Source organism: Protomyctophum parallelum, assembly GCF_964188405.1.
Source record: "Protomyctophum parallelum genome assembly, chromosome: 7".
NCBI lineage: Eukaryota > Metazoa > Chordata > Actinopteri > Myctophiformes > Myctophidae > Protomyctophum > Protomyctophum parallelum.
In genome coordinates, this window is record NC_139705.1 from 26,351,625 (window position 1) to 26,372,697 (window position 21,073).

The following is a 21,073-nucleotide window of genomic DNA, read 5'->3' on the forward strand; positions in this document are numbered from 1 at the left end:
AGGAAAGAAGGGGTGGGGGGGGGGGAGAGAGAGAGAGAGAGAGAGAGAGAGAGAGAGAGAGAGAGAGAGAGAGAGAGAGAGAGAGAGAGAGAGAGCGAGAGAGAGCCACCAAAGTGAGGGGGGAGGGCAGTGCAAGGAGGGAAACTGGGATTGGGAGAGCATGTGTGTGTGTGTGTGTGTGTGTGTGGGGGGGTGTAAACATGTAACACTGTTTACACATTTATTTATTCCCATGTAATTGCTGCAAACATTGTTTTTTTAATTGTTTTGTTCCACTTTTGCTTTGGCAATGTAATGCCAATAAAGCCCCTTTGAATTAAATTGAATTGAGAGAGAGAGAGAGAGAGAGAGAGAGAGAGAGAGAGAGAGAGAGAGAGAGAGAGAGAGAGAGAGAGAGAGAGAGAGAGAGAGAGAGAGAGAGAGAGAGAGGCGCGTTGTGACGCCAAAATGACAGAACGGGACAAGTGAAGAAGAGTAGGACGGACTGCCAAGCAACACACACTCTCCGCCCCGGGGGGAATGAATGTGCGACCGTTTCACTGAGAGAGAGAGAGAGAGAGAGATCGCAGCGCGGAGGAGAGGAATACTTCTTTCCCCAAAACGCCTCTGACATTCTTCCCTCAACAGGCGACGACAGCGGAGCATCAGTTCTCAGTTGAATACCGCGCTGATTAAAACGCAGAAAGCTGAAGCGAGAGGAGAGGGGGTGAGTGAGAGAGAGAGAGAGAGAGAGGAGAACCAAAACGAGGAAGGAAGAGAAACTGAGAAGTGACAATTAAGTGGACAAGTCAAAGAAGAAGCTACAGCTTGAACTTCCAAGAAGCGTCTTTGCAGGTTGGTCGATTCCTGTATTTGCATTTAGCCTATAATACTTCACCATCAATGAATATGCTACAGCCTATTGAATGTTTCAATTAACCATTGTAATTGACCATTTACTTATAGGTTGACTTGACACTGACCGTAAAAAAACATTCTAATAGCCTAAAAACTGCAATTGTAAACTTATTAACAATGCATCTGATCTATAAAATGTAAGCTATTGATGCCACTCACTCGGCAGCAATTCTGTATAGTAGGATTATGTGGACTGATCGCTTAACCACTTAACCCCAGCATCCCTATTTTGTATTAAAGAAAAATACCCCAAAATGCCGATCTACAAGCTTATAATATTTTAGGCTAATAATGGAATGTGTATGGAAACAATTTAAATAGGCTATAACTCTGAGCTAATTTAAACGAGCATTTCATAAACATTAACATAAATAAATGGTGTTGAAATTGAAAACCTCAATATTGCCATAAGGCCATAATTAGGCTAAAGATAAGGAAGACAACAAAGGACTTGTAAAAATACCAGGTGGTGTCTGCACTAAACCTATAAAGGAGCCTACTCAGGATTCGCTGCATGGCATGGGGCTATTTTTACCTCCAGCACGGTGCCATGTGTTAGTGTTACTCACCGTCATTAGAGATGCCTTGATGACATTACATTAGATTACATTATGCACTTGAAATCATGCCAGATAAATCATCTGCGATGCTGTGGCCACGGGCATGCTGGCTGCCAATGGGGGGGGGGGGGGGGGGGGGGGGGGGTCGTGTGTGTGTGTGTGGGGGGCGGGGGTGGAAATAGTGTTCATTATACGCGTGCCACCACCAGCCACACAGTGCGTGTTGGGGAGCGCATGCGAGCGGCGCCGTATGCGTGCGCGTAGAGAGAGAGAGAGAGAGAGAGAGAGAGACACTCACTGACCAGTGTGAGTGACCAACAGTGAGTGGTGGAGTTTAGCTTGGCACGTGACGTCACCACGTAGCCTAGCTCCCTCCTCCTGATGATAATAAACATTCTTGGGCGCGTGCACCGTGCAGCGCACGCGGTTTTTTTAACGAAGAGATTATCATCATCATAAACCGACCAACCGCTGCGTGTGTGCGTGCGTGCGCGTGTGAATTCTCCATGAATGAATGAGTGAACGAATGACAGTCAGGCAGCGACACACTACACCAGCAGCAACAAAATGAACGCAGTGGCAGCCACCTGCCTGCTCGCCGCCGGCTTCTCCTATCTGTATCTGTACAGCAGCACTGACGTCTTGTCGCTGCTCCGTGTCTATGTTGCAGAGCGGCTTTTCTCCTCCTTCGCCTCCCCCATGCCGGAGCAGGGCGCTCCCCCTCCGCGGAGGAGCCCTCAGGGCGTCCCCTACGACGACCTCCAGCACTTGGTCAACGCCGACGGGCTGCACTTGTTCTGCCGCTACTGGGAGCCGGAGGGTCCGCCGAGGTCAGTCAGTCAGTCAGTCAGTCAGACTGTAGTGTTGTGTGTGTGTGTGTGTGTGTGTGTGTGTGTGTGTGTGTGTGTGTGTGTGTGTGTATGTGTATGTGTGTGTACAGTGTTGTTGTTGTGAAAGGAAAGAGGGAGGGAGGGTTCCAAAAACACCCCCCAGGCAAACTCACACACCACCATGTGTATGTTTTATCAGTTTGACATTAGGCTGTACACTGTACACTACAGTATGTATGGTTTTACTTTGATGATGTGATGATAAAATAGCAGTCGTAGTAGATATAGCTACTGTATTGACTGGAACCTGAACCCAGGCTGGCTGTGTCCTATCCTCCTAGTTCATACATAGGCATACTTCAGTGGTTCCCAAACCTTTTCATGTCAAGGACCCCCAAATCGACATTTATTAGTTTGCGGACCACCATTTGGAAAGAGAGCGTCACTTTTACGGCTCTAGCAGCGATTCTGAAAAATATTAATTTCATGGACCCCCAGTTTCACACGCATTAGACTACGGATCCCAATTGAAGGGCATTTTTTATCTCTGGGACCCCAATTTATATTGTAAAACCACTGTTAATTTAACTGAGAGTGTACATTACTACATTTGTACACTCAAGAGTTACAGACCCATAAGGGTCCATTTGTATAATTTAGCTGGGGATCCCCTGGAACTCCCTCAAGGACCCCTGGGGGTCCCCGGACCCCACTTTGGGAACCCAATGGTCTACTCCGACATGGTTAATAAAACATCTCACGTGGGCTACTCCGTACTGAGAAGTGTCAATCAATATAATAAGATTCCTTCTTTCCTGAAATGCCCCTCCCTTAGTTCTAAAGACCGGACGACCCCACCCCAACTCATTCAGCCCGTGATGACATAAATATAAATGGGAGGAACACATTTCTCATCCCATGACTTGGACTCATAAAACTATTAGTGGAGTCCTGAATTGGCCTTCATCTTATTGGGTCATGCAGGGTCATAGACAAAAGAGTCAATGTATGTGAAGAGGCCCCCATGACCTTGTCTCTGTGAATTAAATCTAATGCCAGGGATATTTGGTCCTTTGGTGGGGTCCCCTGAAGGATATTGAGGCACATTTAATAATTAAAGAACTCCATTATTACTAGTCATCAACAAACTATACTATAAAAATTGTCAAACATTGACAACATTGTCAAATAATGTAAGAAGAGGCAAACATTGGGGAAATCGCCAGAAATCGCCTTGCACAATAAACAAACTTTAATGCCTCAACTCCTACAATTCAAGTGCTTTCAGGTTCACTTTATATATTATTATTTTGGGGGGCAGCCTGAAAAGGTTGAGAACCACTGTACAATTGGACCACACAGCCTTTGGGAATTATGCTTATCATTTTGCAGTCATTTTTTTACTTTGCGTTTGCCTCCTCTTTATTACATTTATTTTCTCTTAACAATTTGCGTTATGTGCTGCTGCAACAATATTAAGCATGTCATTACTGTATGTGTGAAGTCGATGCTGCTCTTGGCCAGGTCTGCCTGGGCAAGATCTCAAGCTCACTGGGTCCACCTGGTTTAAATAAAATATATACTGTAGAATAGTATATAAGACACCAGAGCCTAGTGCAGGGGTGGGAAACTTTGACGATGGAGAGGGCCACTATATTTCCACACTCACTCCCTAGGGCCATATAATACTGTTGTAGCAAAAATAGCCGATCTACTTGTAGATTTTTGCTATATTCAAATTGAAATCTTGAATTATTTTGGAATCCTGAAAATTGACATTTTTATGTAATTTCAAATGCCTTTAATTATACTTGTGTTGAAGTAATGAGCTACTAATTTAGACTGAAGTAATTAAAAGCGGGTCATGTTTGCATGTTGTGGAATTGTAACAACCAATATTATATCAGTATTCTGACATTAACCTGAGGGCCACATTAAGTGAAGGTGGGGGCCGCATGTGGCCCCCGGGCTGCCAGTTGCCCATGTATGGCCTAGTGTATTGTCTAGCATTCTCTCATCTCTAATAGGGATGTTTTCACCTGTACATCATGTGCACTTAACCAGTTATGCCCTATTTTCAAGCATATACTGTATATCACCAGTAAAACATATTCAGAAGTTCAGAATCAGAACACGTCACATTGCAATCCATTTGCTAAACATTTTTGAAATATTTGAAAATGTTCACCTATATGATGCTTGCCATGCCCAAAATAGGGATGCCAGGGTGGAAATGATTAACTCACAGGTCAATTCTTTAGTGTGAAATTAACTCTTAGGATTTGACAGTGTATGTTTCTATTGCAGGTAGCTATAGGGGTCCCTCTGTCTCTATAACCTCTTGGTTACCCTAACCTCCCTCATCTTACAACATGTGGCGTGTGAGTGAGGCACAGTAAATGCAACACACACCTAATAAAACAGAGCTACAGCCCGCCCTACATGCCATGCACGCGTGTTTGCATAAAAGGCACACACATGAGCACCTTATGTCCACATGTCCGGTTCATACAGAAAGACATATTGTGCACAAACGCATACCTGACTGTTTTCTGCAGAGGGATTATGACTGTACGAGAAAGAAAGAGATAATAACAGAGCTTCTATTACAGTACATACTGTATATGTTTGCATAAAGGCACAGCATACATACTATAGCACCATATGTACACGCATCATGCCCCCAGAAAACATCTGGATTCAAGTTTTAGCTGACACACACACACACACACACACACACACACACACACACACACACACACACACACACACGCATGTACAGTGTGTTTGTGTTTTTTCTCTGTATTTTTCTCATAAATCATACCTTGGCGTGTGTGCGTGTGTTTATCTTCCTGTGCATGTGGAAGTGAGCTTTGTGGGTGATTCCAGTTGTGCGTATCTGTTGTCCATGCGTATTTACAATGTGTGTGTGAGTTTTCATATGGGGGTGTGACACTAAAGTTGAACTTTCACCTGAGCTGACTGGTGGTGACAGGTCTTTTTAAGACGCACAACCACATGGGTCCGAAACGGGCCAACCACAGAGCAGCTTACAGGAAAACAGGTGCCACACACACACACACACACATGTGTGCTTGTGTGTGTGTGTGTGTGTGTCACAGATGTTTTTGTCTCAGATTGTAGATCCTAGACGTTGACAAAAGCTTACACGTATGAGAGTTTTACTGTTTGGAGGGGACCACCCTGCAGGCTTATGTTGTTTGAACCCATTGTGCTTAAGGAGCTTTGAATCAAAGCATCCATGAAATGGCATATGTTGTGTTAGGCTTCACGGTATGTTGTTCACCTGTGTCTTGTCTTGCTATAGTGTAATCAACACTAACACCAGTAAGACGCCCTGAGGGCGAGAAGTGACCGGGCGAGGTCGCGTGCATGGTTCCGCCTGGGTGACGGCAGACTGCTGGGCGAGCGCTGGCACTTTGGCATGGGGGGGTCAGATCAACATATGGAATGACTTCTGTACTGGCCATATATGGAGCGTGTCTTGAGTGTACAAGGTTTGATGAGGTCAGATCAACATATGGAATGTCAGAACAGGTGGGGAGGGATCAAATTATGTCAGAACAGGTCAGCTCCATATATGGAGATCTAAGGGCAGATTCATACTCCTATTTTAGAGCCGAATAAAAGTCGGTTTGGCTCTGTAGAGCCTACAATGTGACGTCATTTGAGGTTCGGGGGGGCGGGTACCGTTCTAAAGTCGGCTCTTCGGTGCTACTGAAAATTTCTGAGGAGCCGAAACAGTGGTAAAATAGGAGTATGAATCGGTCGGCCCTAAGGGTTGGAGTTTGAGGTCAGATGTAGAGTTGCTGGCCGGCTCCATATATGCAGATATGGTGATCTAAGGGTCTTCATGTCTGTCACGCGATGTCACGAGGCATGACCATATATGGAGGCGTGGGTGACTAAGTAACTAACGGACGGACAGACGGATGGACGGGATATGCAGGTTTTCATATAGTAAATGCAACCTACTGTCGCAATACCATGAAATAGTGTTACACTGTATTATGTTGCATAACATCGTGCAAGCATTGAATTCCCCAGCAGGGAGTAAATAGCTTCTTCCAGTCCAAATACCTTGTTATGTCAGCCGTCATAACAGCAGACTAGCTTTCTGTGAAACCAAGTAAACAAACTTCAAACACTGTCGTCTGTTTGTGCACGTTCGCTTATCTGTTACTGTATGCCCGTTGGTGTTCCAGTCGTGAATGGAATTCTCTTAACACAAAACCACACAGATGTTTCTTACCATGGTCTCTCTCTGTGGTCTAAATGGTTGGACATGTCTTCTATGTGTAATTGTAGTCATAATAAACCTCTCAGATTGGAGGTTATTGTTGTACATAATTCATTTTAAATCAGGTCTTCATGAAATCTGTTCGGGCCCCTCTGGCCTTCATCTACCTTTTCTGAATGGTGTTAATGTATCTACCCCACCTGAATGAGATTTACTGTAGAATTAGATTCAGTAGTCGTCTGTTCTCACTGCTGTACTAGCATTTCAGATGTCACCAGACATAATTACGGATAGAGAGAGATCGAAACGTGAAATGCAACAGCTCTTCTTGCTCGCTCATTTTGAGTCCTAAAGAGTATGAGTGAAATCACTAAAATGCCATGATTGTATTTTTGATCCGGCTCAACCCCACATTATCCTCATTCATTCAAGTCACATTTTAATGTATTTTGTGATGAGTCAAACACGAAAAGTAACAGTAAGGATTATGTGATGTGGCTTGTGTGCACTGAGCACCTACAATGGAAATTATAACGGTGTGATATATTAAAATCAGACATGTTTTAAGTTAAAAAAGGGAAAGCATTGTAAAATGTATTTGTAGAATTCCTCTAGAGTCTAGTAAATGTCAATATTTTGTCTACAGTAAATATGAATTACCTCGTGTCCATTGGATTTAGATCATGACACAAGAAATATGGATAGAGAGAGAGATTGAGACGTGAAATGCAACAACTCTTCCTGCTCGCTCATTTTGAGTCATAAAGAGTTTGAGTGAAATGACTAAAATGTCATCATTGTGTTTTGATCCGGCTCAACCCCACATTATACTCACTCATCCAGTCAAGTCACATTAGCATTTTAATTTATTTTGGGCGGGAATCCCTTTTGGTGTTTTAAGCATTGTGTTATACTTTAGCTATTGAAAAATAGAGCTTGTAGATCTGCTATTTTTGAAAAATCGTGAAAATGTAGTGCAAATCTTTGAATATATATTATTTCAGAGTGAATGTTTTTAACTCAAATCTTTGCTTCTGGAGGGGTCCCTGGAACAACATATTTTCAGATGGGGGTCGGAGGCCAAATACATATAATCTTGGGGGTCCTTGACATGAAAAAGGTTGAGTGGTACTCAACCTTTTTCATGTCAAGGACCCCCAAGATTATATGTACAGAAACATATACAGTAGGTTTTTCAGAAAACTTTTAGGATTTAGGATTTGTAGAATCGTTAATTCGTTACCAGGTCTAAATGGGTAGATTTATTTTGTGATGCAGAATTTCAGAACCATCGGAGTATGTCAAACCTGGAGCTGTGTAGATACGACTTAATCCCAAAGCTTGCTACTTGCTTGGTATTTGGGATACAGTACTATATACTGCATTGTGCGGTTCTTTATAACTTGTATAACATTTTGAAGTAAACCAATAAACTGTTTCATGAAGTCAAGATAACTTCATCTCTCAGAGCGCTCTGACCACTCTGGTGCATTACTGATGAGTCTCGCATAGCCTCTCGCAATTTTCAAATGCTTCCGTCATACAGTCTGGAAAACAGAAGCTCTGATCGTTTCGTCTTTACAGTCTGGCAAATGTATCAAAAAAATCATCTAAGCATATATAGCTTGCTGCTTAGCATTGATTGAAATGTGTATTTGAATAAAGCAATTTTAAAAACAATATAAACAGAAATGTCATAATAACAAGCAGTACACAAATAATAAAAAAGCATATTCAAAAGGAGTGAGAAGAAGCATGGCTTATTGCTCCCACCCTCTTTCCATTAATTGTAAATATCATGCAATAATCTATTCAGTACTTTTATGACTAAATCTGTGATATCTATGTATGCATACAGTACATATATATATTACATTTTTTTTAAACATACACATACAGAGCAGAAAGATATTTTAAAATGTATTTACGAAATTACGTGAACAGAAACGGCAGCTTCCTTACTCGGATTTCGGGAGGTGTAGTTCCAGACTCTATATATAGCATTCGGAGATTGTGGAATAGTTGTCTGTTTTTTAGGCAATTAGCAGACGCTCTTAATCCAGAGCGATTTACAGTAAGCACTGTTTACGCAAGACTACTGATGAAGGCTGGTTAGCTGAAACATCTGTCAACTTTCTTGAGACATAGAGAAATAAAACAAAAACATTGTACTAGGGCTGCACGATTTAATTGAATTTTAATCGAAATCGCGATTTATGGATCACAACGTCGCCTCCGCAACACGTTGTGAGCTAGTAGATTGTCTATTTTCAGCACGCGTAAAAAATTGAGGATGAGACGTTCAGAAACCTTTGCCTTCTCAGTACACAAGCTGGCTCTCACAATTTGAAAAGAGATGTGGCCCATATGACGAGACATAATCAAAATGGAAAACGATTAGGTCTACAGATTCAGTGGACATTGCAAGGGTGCAGGAAGAGTGGGCACCTAAACATTAAATTGTCTATTTTTTCCAAATTTGGACATAATATGTCCAAATTTACAACGTTTACAATATTGTAAACGTTTTCACTTGTTTAATCCCAAAGGGGATTTATCTTTCTTTGTTTAAAAGGATCCCTGGCCAGACAAATATGCCTTAAAACACTATACTTGCCCTCTATATCTCAAAAATAAAAACACATTCCTTTCATAAATAGAGAATCTTTCACTCAATAGGAACTGCTCCTGTCCAAGTTGAGGATGTCATATGACATATGTCCATGTGTGGTCCAGCCCCAGGGAATGTATGGAATGCACATGCTAATAAAAAGTATTTAAATATTGCTTTGATGCTCATATTATTCTTTGGAAGTATTAAGTTGTTTTTATTAGCATATGCATTCCATAGGGCTGGACTAGCTCTGGTCCATAGCCTTACTGCTTCTATCTGCACAGGGCAGATAGAAGCAGTAAGGCTATGGACCAGAGCTAGGGCTGGACCACACATGGACATATCATCAACCTGCGATCCTTAAGGTTTGGAATTTATTCCAATAGGAAAATTCCTATTTGTTTGCATTAAAAAAAACAAAAAAACATTTTGTGACAATTTGAGACAGTTTTGATTTAACGAAGTCATGACTGACAGGTGAGGCGTGTTTGAGAATGATCAAACAAAGCTGCTTCTAAAAACAGGTCCTTGAAGGAAGTTCAGGAACATTAACCTATAGTGCCATTGCCGTTGATTAATGCCAATTGAAGCCTATTTTTTATACTAACGCTTAACGCCATTGCCGTTGATTAATGGCAATTACGCTTTTATAGTGCATTCGATCGATCGAGCCATAATGCTACTTACGTTAGCCGGTTAGCTAGCTATGTTGTTAGCACAGCACTGGATCGTCCATCTTAGATTGTCGTCGCCATAATAATCCGTTTCTTTCAATCACCCGTATCTCCTATTCCTTGTCCCAGATGGCATTTCTTTAGCAATTTTTTTTTTTTAGCTTTTTCTGCCTTTATTGATAGGTTGAAAGTAGATTGACAGGAAACGGGAAGGGAGATGGGTGGGAAGACACGCGGCAAAGGCCGTCGGGATCAGGAGTCGAACCCGCGGCATGCTGTCAGGCCAGCTCAGCAGCCTAGGTGCCCAAGAAGACGGTTGAGCTAACCATCTGGGCCGAAAACCGCTAGCTTTAGCAACCCAGCTAGCTCTTCTCTGGGAGAACACCGAGGCTCAGCATCATAGACATGTTTTCTCATGCCAATAAAGCTCTTTTTGGATTTAATTGATAAGTCCCGGAAAATATGCGCTATGATTGGCCAGTAGTCACTTGAGTGGCAGCGACGCAGCGTGCCTTCCGCACATAGATGCCAATGAGGCATCTATGTTTTTATATCTATGCTCAGCACAGCTGGTTTTTATGTTTGATTAGGCGTTCCATCATGCTCGTTTAAGCATGGCTAGATGGCTATTTCAACCAATCAGATTGCTTCCTGGAAACGACCTGTTGTATAATGCTTATTTTTGAGTGGTGCAACCACTCCTACAACCAGCAATGTCAGTGTACCTGTTTGTTTGTGTACCTGTGTGAGCACGAGTATGTGACTTATTTATACCAGTAGGGGGCACCAGAAACAGAGAGAGGGGTATGCTGTGCCTGCTGCCTGCTAATGAGAGAGAGAGAGAGAGAGAGAGAGAGGAGGGGGGAGAGGGAGTTGCACCACTCGGTTCACACAGGTGTGATTTTTAAATGTCATGCTGGGCAGAATATGGTCGGACCCGCAAGAAATTGCTTCCGTAACTTTTGTTGGTGAGACAGACAGTGCTGATTGCTATGAGTCATATCAGCATGTGGCCCGGACTGGAGTCTGGGAGATGAAATATAATCATTTGAGCACACCAGAATATTAAGTATAACTAGGAAACAGAGAGCCATGAAATAACAAACATGGAATGAGCAATAACTGCACAGTAAAGACTAAAACAAATTACTTGTAATGTAGGCTATTGTTGTACAGAGTTTGGATTGTATATTGTTTAGTGGCATTGAATGCATTGGTTCTGTAAGCTCAGCTGTAAACTTTGTTTGTAAGTAAACTGAGTTACTACATTTTGTTTCATAATTAAAAAAATATAGTTGGTGTTAATTAATGGCACAAGGTAAGTAAAAATCTTTGATGTCGAAATGTATGTTCACTTGAACTTGTGCTTAATCTGGTTCGTTAGCGTAGGATTGAGGCCCATTCTAATCTGGTTCGTTAGCGTAGGACTGAGGCCCATTCTAATCTGGTTCGTTAGCGTAGGACTGAGGCCCATTCTAATCTGGTTCGTTAGCGTAGGACTGAGGCCCATTCTAATCTGGTTCGTTAGCGTAGGACTGAGGCCCATTCTAATCTGGTTCGTTAGCGTAGGACTGAGGCCCATTCTAATCTGGTTCGTTAGCGTAGGACTGAGGCCCATTCTAATCTGGTTCGTTAGCGTAGGACTGAGGCCCATTCTAATCTGGTTCGTTAGCGTAGGACTGAGGCCCATTCTAATCTGGTTCGTTAGCGTAGGACTGAGGCCCATTCTAATCTGGTTTGTTAGCGTAGGACTGAGGCCCATTCTAATCTGGTTCGTTAGCGTAGGACTGAGGCCCATTCTAATCTGGTTCGTTAGCGTAGGACTGAGGCCCATTCTAAAAAAACGCTGTATAAAGCCTGACCTATGTTTTATGAAAAAATAAATAAATCAAATCAAATCAAAATGACAAAAATGTTATGTTGCTAACTTGCTATACTGTACATAGCAACAAGAGCCTCAAAAGGGGTTCCCATCCTGAATGGTTTAATCCCATGTGAATACACTAAAATAAAGAAATCATGTCGATTGCCATCACATACAGGCAGAGTGAGTTTAGTTTCAGATTTTAACTGAAACACACGCGCTATTTAACACCTGCTCTTTCCATAATACACTGAAAGACAAGTTTAATCCAATTTATTGAAACCAGTTAATTCAACTGTGATCCATTATTTAATATGCACAATCTGTTATTTAATGCCCTTTTGTCAGAGAGGAAATGTCAACGCATGCCTACAGTTGATTGAGACATTGCGGTCTAAATATTATGCACATGATACGGTACAATCTACGATTGAAAGCGCTAGGCTTGTGAGCAAATCAATAACTGATTTATTAATGATCTGATCGTTCTGATCAGATCATTAATAAATTAATGTGGTACAAGTACTACTCGCTTGACAGAAGTTCAAGTCAAACACAAACGGTAACAGTAAAATGGATTATGTGAAGTGGCTTGTGGCTTGTGAGTAAGGAAATGATAATGATAACAGAGTGATAAAGTAGAAATGGAAAGCATTGTAAAATGCATTCGTAGAATTCCTCTAGGACTAGTAAATGTCTAGTAAATGTCAATATTTTGACTGTAAATATTCATTTCCTCGTATCCAGTGATCATGTCTGTCTGGCTATAACGGGGTCAAAGGTCAGGTGCTTCTGAAAGCTTCCCGTGCGTTTGATGGAACTGGGAAGTATAGGTGAAAGGTATGTGGTTTGGGAGGAGGGGTCACTCCAATGATTGACAGATCTGTCAATAGATAAGCCAGCACACACACACACACATACACACACACACACACACACAGAGAAATGGAGAGATTGATTTTCTGTTGGGTTGTGAACCCACATTGGGACGTGTTTGTACATGCACGCACTTACACTCACTAACTCACTCACTCAAATGAGCTCTAAAGAACCATAACAGTGTCCTCTCTGGTTTGCTATGTACAGTACAACAGTATAATACAACTGTTTGTATACATAATCTGAAAAACACACAGTGCTCACCGTCTGCGTCTCTAACACACTCTCACGCACGCACGCACGCACGCACGCACGCATGCACGCACGCACGCACGCACGCACGCACACTTTCCTATAAGGATGCATTAAGGGCTTTTCACATGGGAACTAACTAACTGACCCGCCTAGTAGTAAGTCATTCTCAATGCGAAGTGGGCATTCAGGCATAGGCACATTCCTATGAAATTGCCCATGCACCTGTGTCAAGAGTTTGAGGAGTGCAGTGCGGCCTCACCGATCCAAGTGAGAACGCAGGCGTTGCCGCATCTTAAGTAGGTCATGGCAGTATTGATGTTTTATCCGATGTTTCTGGATTAGGCGTTTTCCTTCCCGAACAAGGTCAGCTCGTGCTCTCTTTCTGCTTTTAGAATATCTCATTTCTCTCTGCCAGTCGCTCCACCCCTTCATCTGTCACTGTTGGTGGTTATTTGAAAATGATATGGATATGTTTGACATTTGATATATTTAGGCCCTGTACTCATTGACATTGTTGTTAGAACCAGTGTTTCTCCTATATGCATTATTGACGGATTATATGCATCATGACCAGCCACCACAGTATGATGTTTAGTAGGTGGCTGCGAATTGGCCAAAAAACCCACAAAAAACCTCAAAGTGCACGAGCGTGCATGTGTGAAAACTCCACCCCCCCCCCCCCCCACACACACACACACAATCAGCTTATGTCTATAGGCTAGGGGAAACACTGAGAACATTTCTACTGATCTGAGTAAATTAGGCTGTGTGAACCCTTGTCGCTGCTTCAGTCATTACAAGGGTAGATGTCCATGGAAGAGGTCAGCGACGGGTAAAGCAGGAATTCTAAGCTCTGAGAAATTTGAGACCCGGATTAGGAAAAAGAGGGTGAAACTCACCATTAAGATGGTGAGAGTTTGATGTGATGTTATCATGTTACATACATAACATCACCTCATGTTCTTACACTAGTAGTTCCTTACTGTCAACTTGCCAGAGTTGAGCTTGGACATTTGAAATGACTAATTTACATATTTAACTTTGCTTGTTATGGTATCACACTGTTCTCTTGGTCTAGCCAGGGGGTGAGTTTAGCTCCTTGGCCTGAAGGCCCTTTACTTGTTCAATGACCTCAGTGCAATGTAGTGATTTCTTTGTTGGCTGACCTGAGAGTTGTTGGCTGACCTGCCCCAGCCAGGGGCTGGTCACTCTCCCAGCCCAAGTCCTGTTACTACTTGTAAGATATATTGAATGTGAGAGACATGTGGGAGGCTGTTATGGAAGGATGGGCTGAGTGAGAGGACACAATTTTAGCATTCATAGTTTCCATTTCAAGCCTCTAAAAGTGCCACCCTCTGTCTCCCTCAGTCTCTCTTCCATTCTGGAAACCACCGTCTTGTTCTTGTTCATCATTATTCTATCATTTGGCTCGCTACTCCTCACACAAGTCCTCAATCAAGGAGTCTGTCTGGAGTATGTCAAATCAACCGGCTTTGATCGTGAATGGTGTGCTTGTTGTCGCTTGTTGTCTTGACGGAACATGATGTATTTTAGTAGTGACATTGATCAAACATCAACGTAGCACCAAAAGCAACTGTATTACTGCAGAAATATTATTCTTGGACCAGTTTCATCCAATTAGTTACAGTACATCTATCTACTGTATGAACATGCGAACAAGCACACATTTGAATTGCATGTTCCAATTTCCTCCTTTGCGCTTCTGCCTGTTCGCACACTTTACTTCCTGTTTTATGACAATCACATGATCACTCATGCTTGCTCTCTGACTGTCACACCTATAGTCTCTCTCTCTCTCTCTCTCTCTCTCTCTCTCTCTCTCTCTCTCTCTCTCTCTCTCTGTCATACTGCATATACCAGAATAGCTTATTTATGTGCCAGGATCTTACTTTTATTTGTCTCATCTCATTGCTCCATCATGCAATGATAACTGACTTGTCTGCTCTCACCCTGTGTTAGTCATGTGAACCGTCTGTCTGTCTGTCTGTCTGTCTGTCTGTCTGTCTGTCTGTCTGTCTGTCTGTCTGTCTGTCTGTCTGTCTGTCTGTCTGTCTGTCTGTCTGTCTGTCTGTCTGTCTGTCTGTCTGTGTCTCATTTTCTTTCACATGATGTATCACTCCTTTTCTTAGTATCTCTCTCTTACTGTCAGATTCAACCTTTTGGAGCATTTCTCTCCGACTCTCACTCTCATACTTGTCATTCACGCACACACACACGCACGCATACACACATATCCATATGCAGCTCTCAAACGTATTCAAGTACAGAGTGTACGGTACTGTACATGAGCATACACACCAGGTCTCCTGGGCAGCCCTTCAAAGAAAGCACAGTAATCTCTCTCTTTCTCTCTCACTCCCACTATCAATCTCTCTCACACACACACACACACACACACACACACACACACACACACACACACACACACACACACACACACACACACACACACACAGTGGGGTGTACTTCAAAGAGTGTCCATCTCTCTCTGTCTCTTTACACACACACACACACACACACACACACACACACACACACACACACACACACACACACACACACACACACACACACACACACACACACACACACACACACACACACACACACACACACACACACACACACACACACACACACACACACACACAGTGGGAGGAGAAACACTGACCATGCACTTCTGAACGGCTAAGTCTAGTAATCACATTAACATGCCTAGTTCTGGACCACTGGCTCCTGCCTGCTCTGAATACCCCCCCTCCCCATCAAGTCGGGTACATGACTGATCAGACACTGTGGAACAGTGGTTCCCAAAGTGGCGTCTGGGGACCCCCAGGGGTCCTTGAGGGAGTTCCAAGGGGTCCCCAGCTAAATGATAGTTTCAGTTTGGAACCAAATGGACCCTTATGGGTGTGTAACTCAGAGTGTGTACAAAATGGAACCGATTTGTACACACTCAGAGTTAAATTAACATTGATTTAACAATATAAATTGGGGGTCCTAGAGATAGAAATGCCATCAAATGGGGATCCGTACTAGACTAATGCATGTCAAACTAGGGGTCCTTGAAAATTAAACGGGTTGAGAATCGCTGCTAGAGCATACAAATTTTACCATACAAATCCATACAAATCTTCTCTTATGGGGGTCCCTGGCATATCTTTTCAAATGGGGGTCCGTGGACTAATTAGTGTCAATGTATAAAAAATATATATATATGCACAGTACGGTATACAACCTGTTTTGTGGACCATCTTGGACAAACTTGTATCACCTAACATGCAATGAACCTGTGGATATTTTTTAACTCTGTTGGAGTTGTCCATTTATTCATTTCATCAAAAATGTTTGCATATAATATGTTAGAGAAATAGTGTAAGACCCATGCCGCTCACTCCTCATGCATTGAAGGAAACATTTCGGGGCTCTCCCCAGGTTGCCAGAGGGAGAGTAGCGCCCAGGATTAGTTGAAAAATGGGTTACAAAAAACTAGCTGTGCACTTGCACAATGTGTGTGTGTGCAGGACTCCCTCCCAGGAGTCGGAGATGGAGCATAAAAATGAAAGAGCTGTATCCATAATTTTGCGTGCCATCTGGGCACAAATCTCTCCAAATCAGTCGGTTCTGCTGTATTCTTCATGTTTTAGTCGCATACAGTAGTCACTCCAAAATAATAATATCTGGGATTTATATAGCGCTTTTCATGACACTCAAAGACGCTTTACATAGTTTTAAATAGTGGTGTGCCACCTGGCAATTTAAAGGGGAAGTTAACAGGGAGCCAAGTAGGGAAATATAGGACTAGTGAGCCTATGCAAAAACACACACGCGCACTCACGTACAAATGGAATGCTGCAATCTCTATAACAAAACCACAATTAAACCCCTATTAAAGCAGATATTGAAAATGATTTTAGATGACTAGCACTCTGACATTTATGTCCTTCAATGTTAAGGGCATCAATAATCCCATTAAAAGGAAAAAGATACTCAACTATTTAAAGAATCAAGATTGCAGCATTGCATTTATTCAGGAAAGCCACTTGACTGATGCAGAGCATGTGAAGTTGCAAAGAGATTGGGTTGGGTCAGTATTTTATTCCTCATTTAATTCCAGATCAAGAGGGGTGGCCATACTATGTCACAAACAGTTAAATCTAAAAATACGTTCTCAAGAAAAAGATACTGCTGGTAGATGGATAATCACGAACCATTTACACTTATTAATCTATATGGCCCCAACAAAGACGATGCACCCTTTTTTAGGAACATTTAATTATCCTCTGCACAAAATTATGGCACATGTATCCTTGGAGGTGACTATAATTTAACACTGAGCACATCAGATAGATCTAATAGGAACCCCCAGCCATTAAGTACTGCAGCTAAAGTAGTAAGGGATGGTATGTCTGAAATGGGTTTAGTCGATGTTTGGAGAGTACTTAACCCACTGGAAAGGGAATACTCATTTCATTCTGTGGTCCATGACACTTATTCCAGATTAGACTTGTTTTTAACAACTAAATCACTACTACACAATATAATTGAATGTAAATATTTAGCCTCTACAATATCGGATCACTGTCCATTGAAATTGAGGGTGAAACAACATTTGGACAAACCTAAAACTAAGCGTTGGAGATTCAAGCCATATCTCCTTAACGACCCAGATTTTGTTAACTTCCTAGAAAAGCAAATCGACGACTTTTTAACAATTAATGAAAACTCCGCCTCCCCAAGCATAATCTGGGAGACACTGAAAGCTTTCCTAAGAGGTCAGATAACGTCTTTTGGAGCTTCTAAACAAAAAAAAAGTAGACAGTATCTAAATACACTAGACAAAGAAATCCACGAACTAGAGAAAAAACATGCTGAAACCAATAGAGCAGAAATTCTTCACATACTAGTAAAAAAGCGGCTTGAATATAGCAATTTAACCACTAGCCAAGTAGAAGCAGACATGGCTAGAACTAAATACCACTACTATGAAAAGGGGGACAAAACCGGCAAACTTCTCAGCTGGCAAATAAGAAAAGAAGAGATGGCAAAAACAATAGACTCAATCAAATCTAAGGATGGTGATGTATTACATAAACCTGAAGAGATAAACCAGCGTTTTGAAAGTTTCTACCACAATCTATATAAGTCTGAAAACCAAGAATCAACTGCTACAAAATGTGAGGATTTCCTGGGAACCTTACCAATTACTAAGCTTCCTGTAGAAGTCAGAACTACCCTTGAAACAGCAATATCAAGGGAAGAAATCAACAAGGCTATTAACTCATTGCAAACGGGCAAAGCTCCCGGTCCCGACGGCCTACCTGCCGAATTTTATAAACTGTTCATAAATAAATTAATCCGCCCTTATATGGACATGCTCAAAGACAGTCTCAATAACGGTAAATTGCCACCAAGTCTAGAATTAGCAACAATCAATGTACTTCCTAAACCCTCTAAGGATAAACAACTTTGTGACTCCTATAGGCCCCTGTCAATGTTAAATGTGGATTACAAAATATTTTCTAAAGCACTCGCACTAAGAATGGACCCTGTGATGTCTCACTTAATCCACGAGGATCAGACAGGTTTTATTCAGCAGCGACAGGGTTCTGACAATATCAGAAAACTTTTTCATATCATTGAACTCTCTAAACAAACGAATGACTCAAGATTTGTAATCTCGATGGATGCTCGAAAAGCCTTTGATACAATAGAATTTGAATATCTTTTTTATACTCTGAAGCAGATGAATTTTGGTGATGTCTTTATTAATTATATTAAGATGCTCTATTGCTCTCCGAAGGCACAAGTGTTGACAAATGGTATACTTTCCAAACCCTTCCAATTGGGACGTGGAGTACGACAGGGGTGCCCACTCTCCGTATATCTGTTCGCCGTGGCCATTGAACCGCTGGCGGTGGCAATACGGAACAACAGCAATGTAAGTGGCATAAAGACTGGAACAAACGAATCCAAACTCTCACTATATTGTGATGATTTACTAATTTATATTACCCAACCAGATACATCCTTGCCGCAATTACTCAGCATATTAGAGGCATACAGTGCCATATCTGGTTACACGATAAATTATGACAAGAGTGAAATAATGCCACTCAATAGTGTTACCACTCACAATACCCACCCATTGATTACCCATTTTAAATGGGCACCAAAAAGCTTCAAATACCTGGGAATCCAAATATCTAACGATCTGACCCAAGTATACCAAAATAACTATTTACCTATTATGGAAAAAATCAAAACCGACCTATACAAATGGAAAGACCTACCAATTTCTTTGATAGGACGTGTTAATGTGGTTAAGATGAATGTTCTGCCCAAACTAATTTATTTGTTCCAGTCAATCCCACTTAGCTGCCCACCAAGCTTGTTTACATCACTGAACAAAATCATCTCAATGTTTTTGTGGTCCCAGAAACGGGCTAGGATCAGACTAAAAGCACTACAGGCTCCCCTGAATAAAGGGGGCTTAAACCTCCCCAACTTCAGACTGTATTACCTAGCCTGTCAATCACGTGTTATTTGGTGTTGGCTCAACAGTGAGAGCCTGCCCACACCAGCATGGGTTAAACTGGAAGAAAACATAATCCATCCTATTCCACCACAGGTAATCCCCTATATAGACACACAAAAAACCCTTAACTCTATCACTAAAAACCAGATTATACATCACACCTTTGCATGTTGGAAAGAAACTATTAAACTAATGGGAAAACAAAACAACTTGTTAATGAGCATGCCTCTGTGGAACAACCCTTGTGTCTCCAAAATTATTAGTGATGGAATATCTGAAAACTGGAGAACCAAGGGAATCAGTGAAATAAGAGACTTGTATAACCAAAGCATCTTTTCTGATTTTAATTCCCTGAGAACGAAATATAATTTACCTTCATCCAACTTTTTTAAATACCTACAGATACGGAATTGGATAAAAAATAACAGTTATAGCTATCCCCATATGTCTGAAACACCAACTGAGAAACTGTTTAACACTACAAAATCATCAAAGGGCCTCGTATCTAAAATTTACACACTGATGAATACTGAGCAGAAAGATGATAAAATGCTACAACAAAAAAATAAATGGGAAAAAGACATTAAACACAAATATACCATGAAAGAATGGCAGTCATTGCTTCAGAACTCCCAAACAACTTTAACAAACTCCAACCATAGGTTAATTCAATTTAACATAATACACAGAATTTATTATACACCTCACAGATTATATCAATTTAGCCACGAGACATCACCCAATTGTCTTCGATGTCAACATGTTAAAGGAGACCTAATCCACACGTTCTGGAATTGCTGGAAGCTAAATTATTATTGGAAATTCATATTTGAACAACTTTCAAAAATTATTGGAAAAACTGTGACTCCTGACGCACGAATAGCTATGCTGGGTGATGTCTCTATGCTGAGTAACCTCGACACCTTTGAGAAGAAATTTACTCTGTTAGCAATGTCTGCTGCAAAAAAATGTATTCTTTGTCATTGGAAATCTGAACCCCCTCCCCCGACTAAACAATGGTGGGCAGAACTACTATCCTATTGCACACCAGAAAAAATCATGTATAACGTGAAAGGAAAATTATTACACTTTCAGAAGATCTGGGGTCGGGCAATGGATTACATACCAAATATGGGACATGAACTGGAGAGAAATATTTGAAGCATAACAGAGATTGTTGTTGTTTGTTTATTTATTTATTTTTATTTTTTGTCTGCTTGTCTTTTCTTTTTTGTTGTCATGTTTATTTTATTCATGTGGTAGCTCAGATAACCATGGTCATAAAGTAAAACATGCATTTGATAGTTTTCTTGTACTAGGAAGGGTCGGGGAAGGGTTTGAAATTGTTCAGTTAGGGAATGTATTTAACTTGCATTTTACAACTGTATGTAAATGAAATGTCAAAAGCAAATAAAAGATAATAATATTTAAAAAAAAAGACGCTTTACATGTGTTGGGGCCAGGGGGGGGGGGGGGAGGGGGACAAGAGAACGGACAACTTTATTAGAAAACAACAATTAAAAGAGTAAAACCAATAGTAAAGAGATAATTCACTTTAAAAAACTTTTGGATATTTCTATTTTATCTACTGTACTTAGGCTTATGTGAACACCCCAGACCAGTTTTTAAGGTGCTCGATTCAGTATTTACATATTTGATATTGATTTTAGCTGCCCCGTC

General features: G+C 41.4%; 1 protein-coding gene across 2 annotated transcripts in view; it reads left to right on the forward strand.

Moving 5' to 3' along the window:
* Nucleotides 1-450: 450 nt before the first annotated feature.
* The window catches only part of mgll (monoglyceride lipase), a 63,932-nt gene continuing 43,309 nt past the window's right edge, over nucleotides 451-21,073 (forward strand). The window contains exons 1-2 of one of the 2 annotated variants that reach the window (XM_083769350.1): nucleotides 451-834; nucleotides 2,128-2,287. In XM_083769350.1, coding sequence (XP_083625476.1) covers nucleotides 2,157-2,287 — 131 coding nt within the window. In that variant the 5' untranslated portion in view covers nucleotides 451-834; nucleotides 2,128-2,156. Of the gene's footprint in view, nucleotides 835-1,926; nucleotides 2,288-21,073 lie in introns of those variants that run through there. The other variant, XM_083769349.1, reaches the window with a different exon arrangement.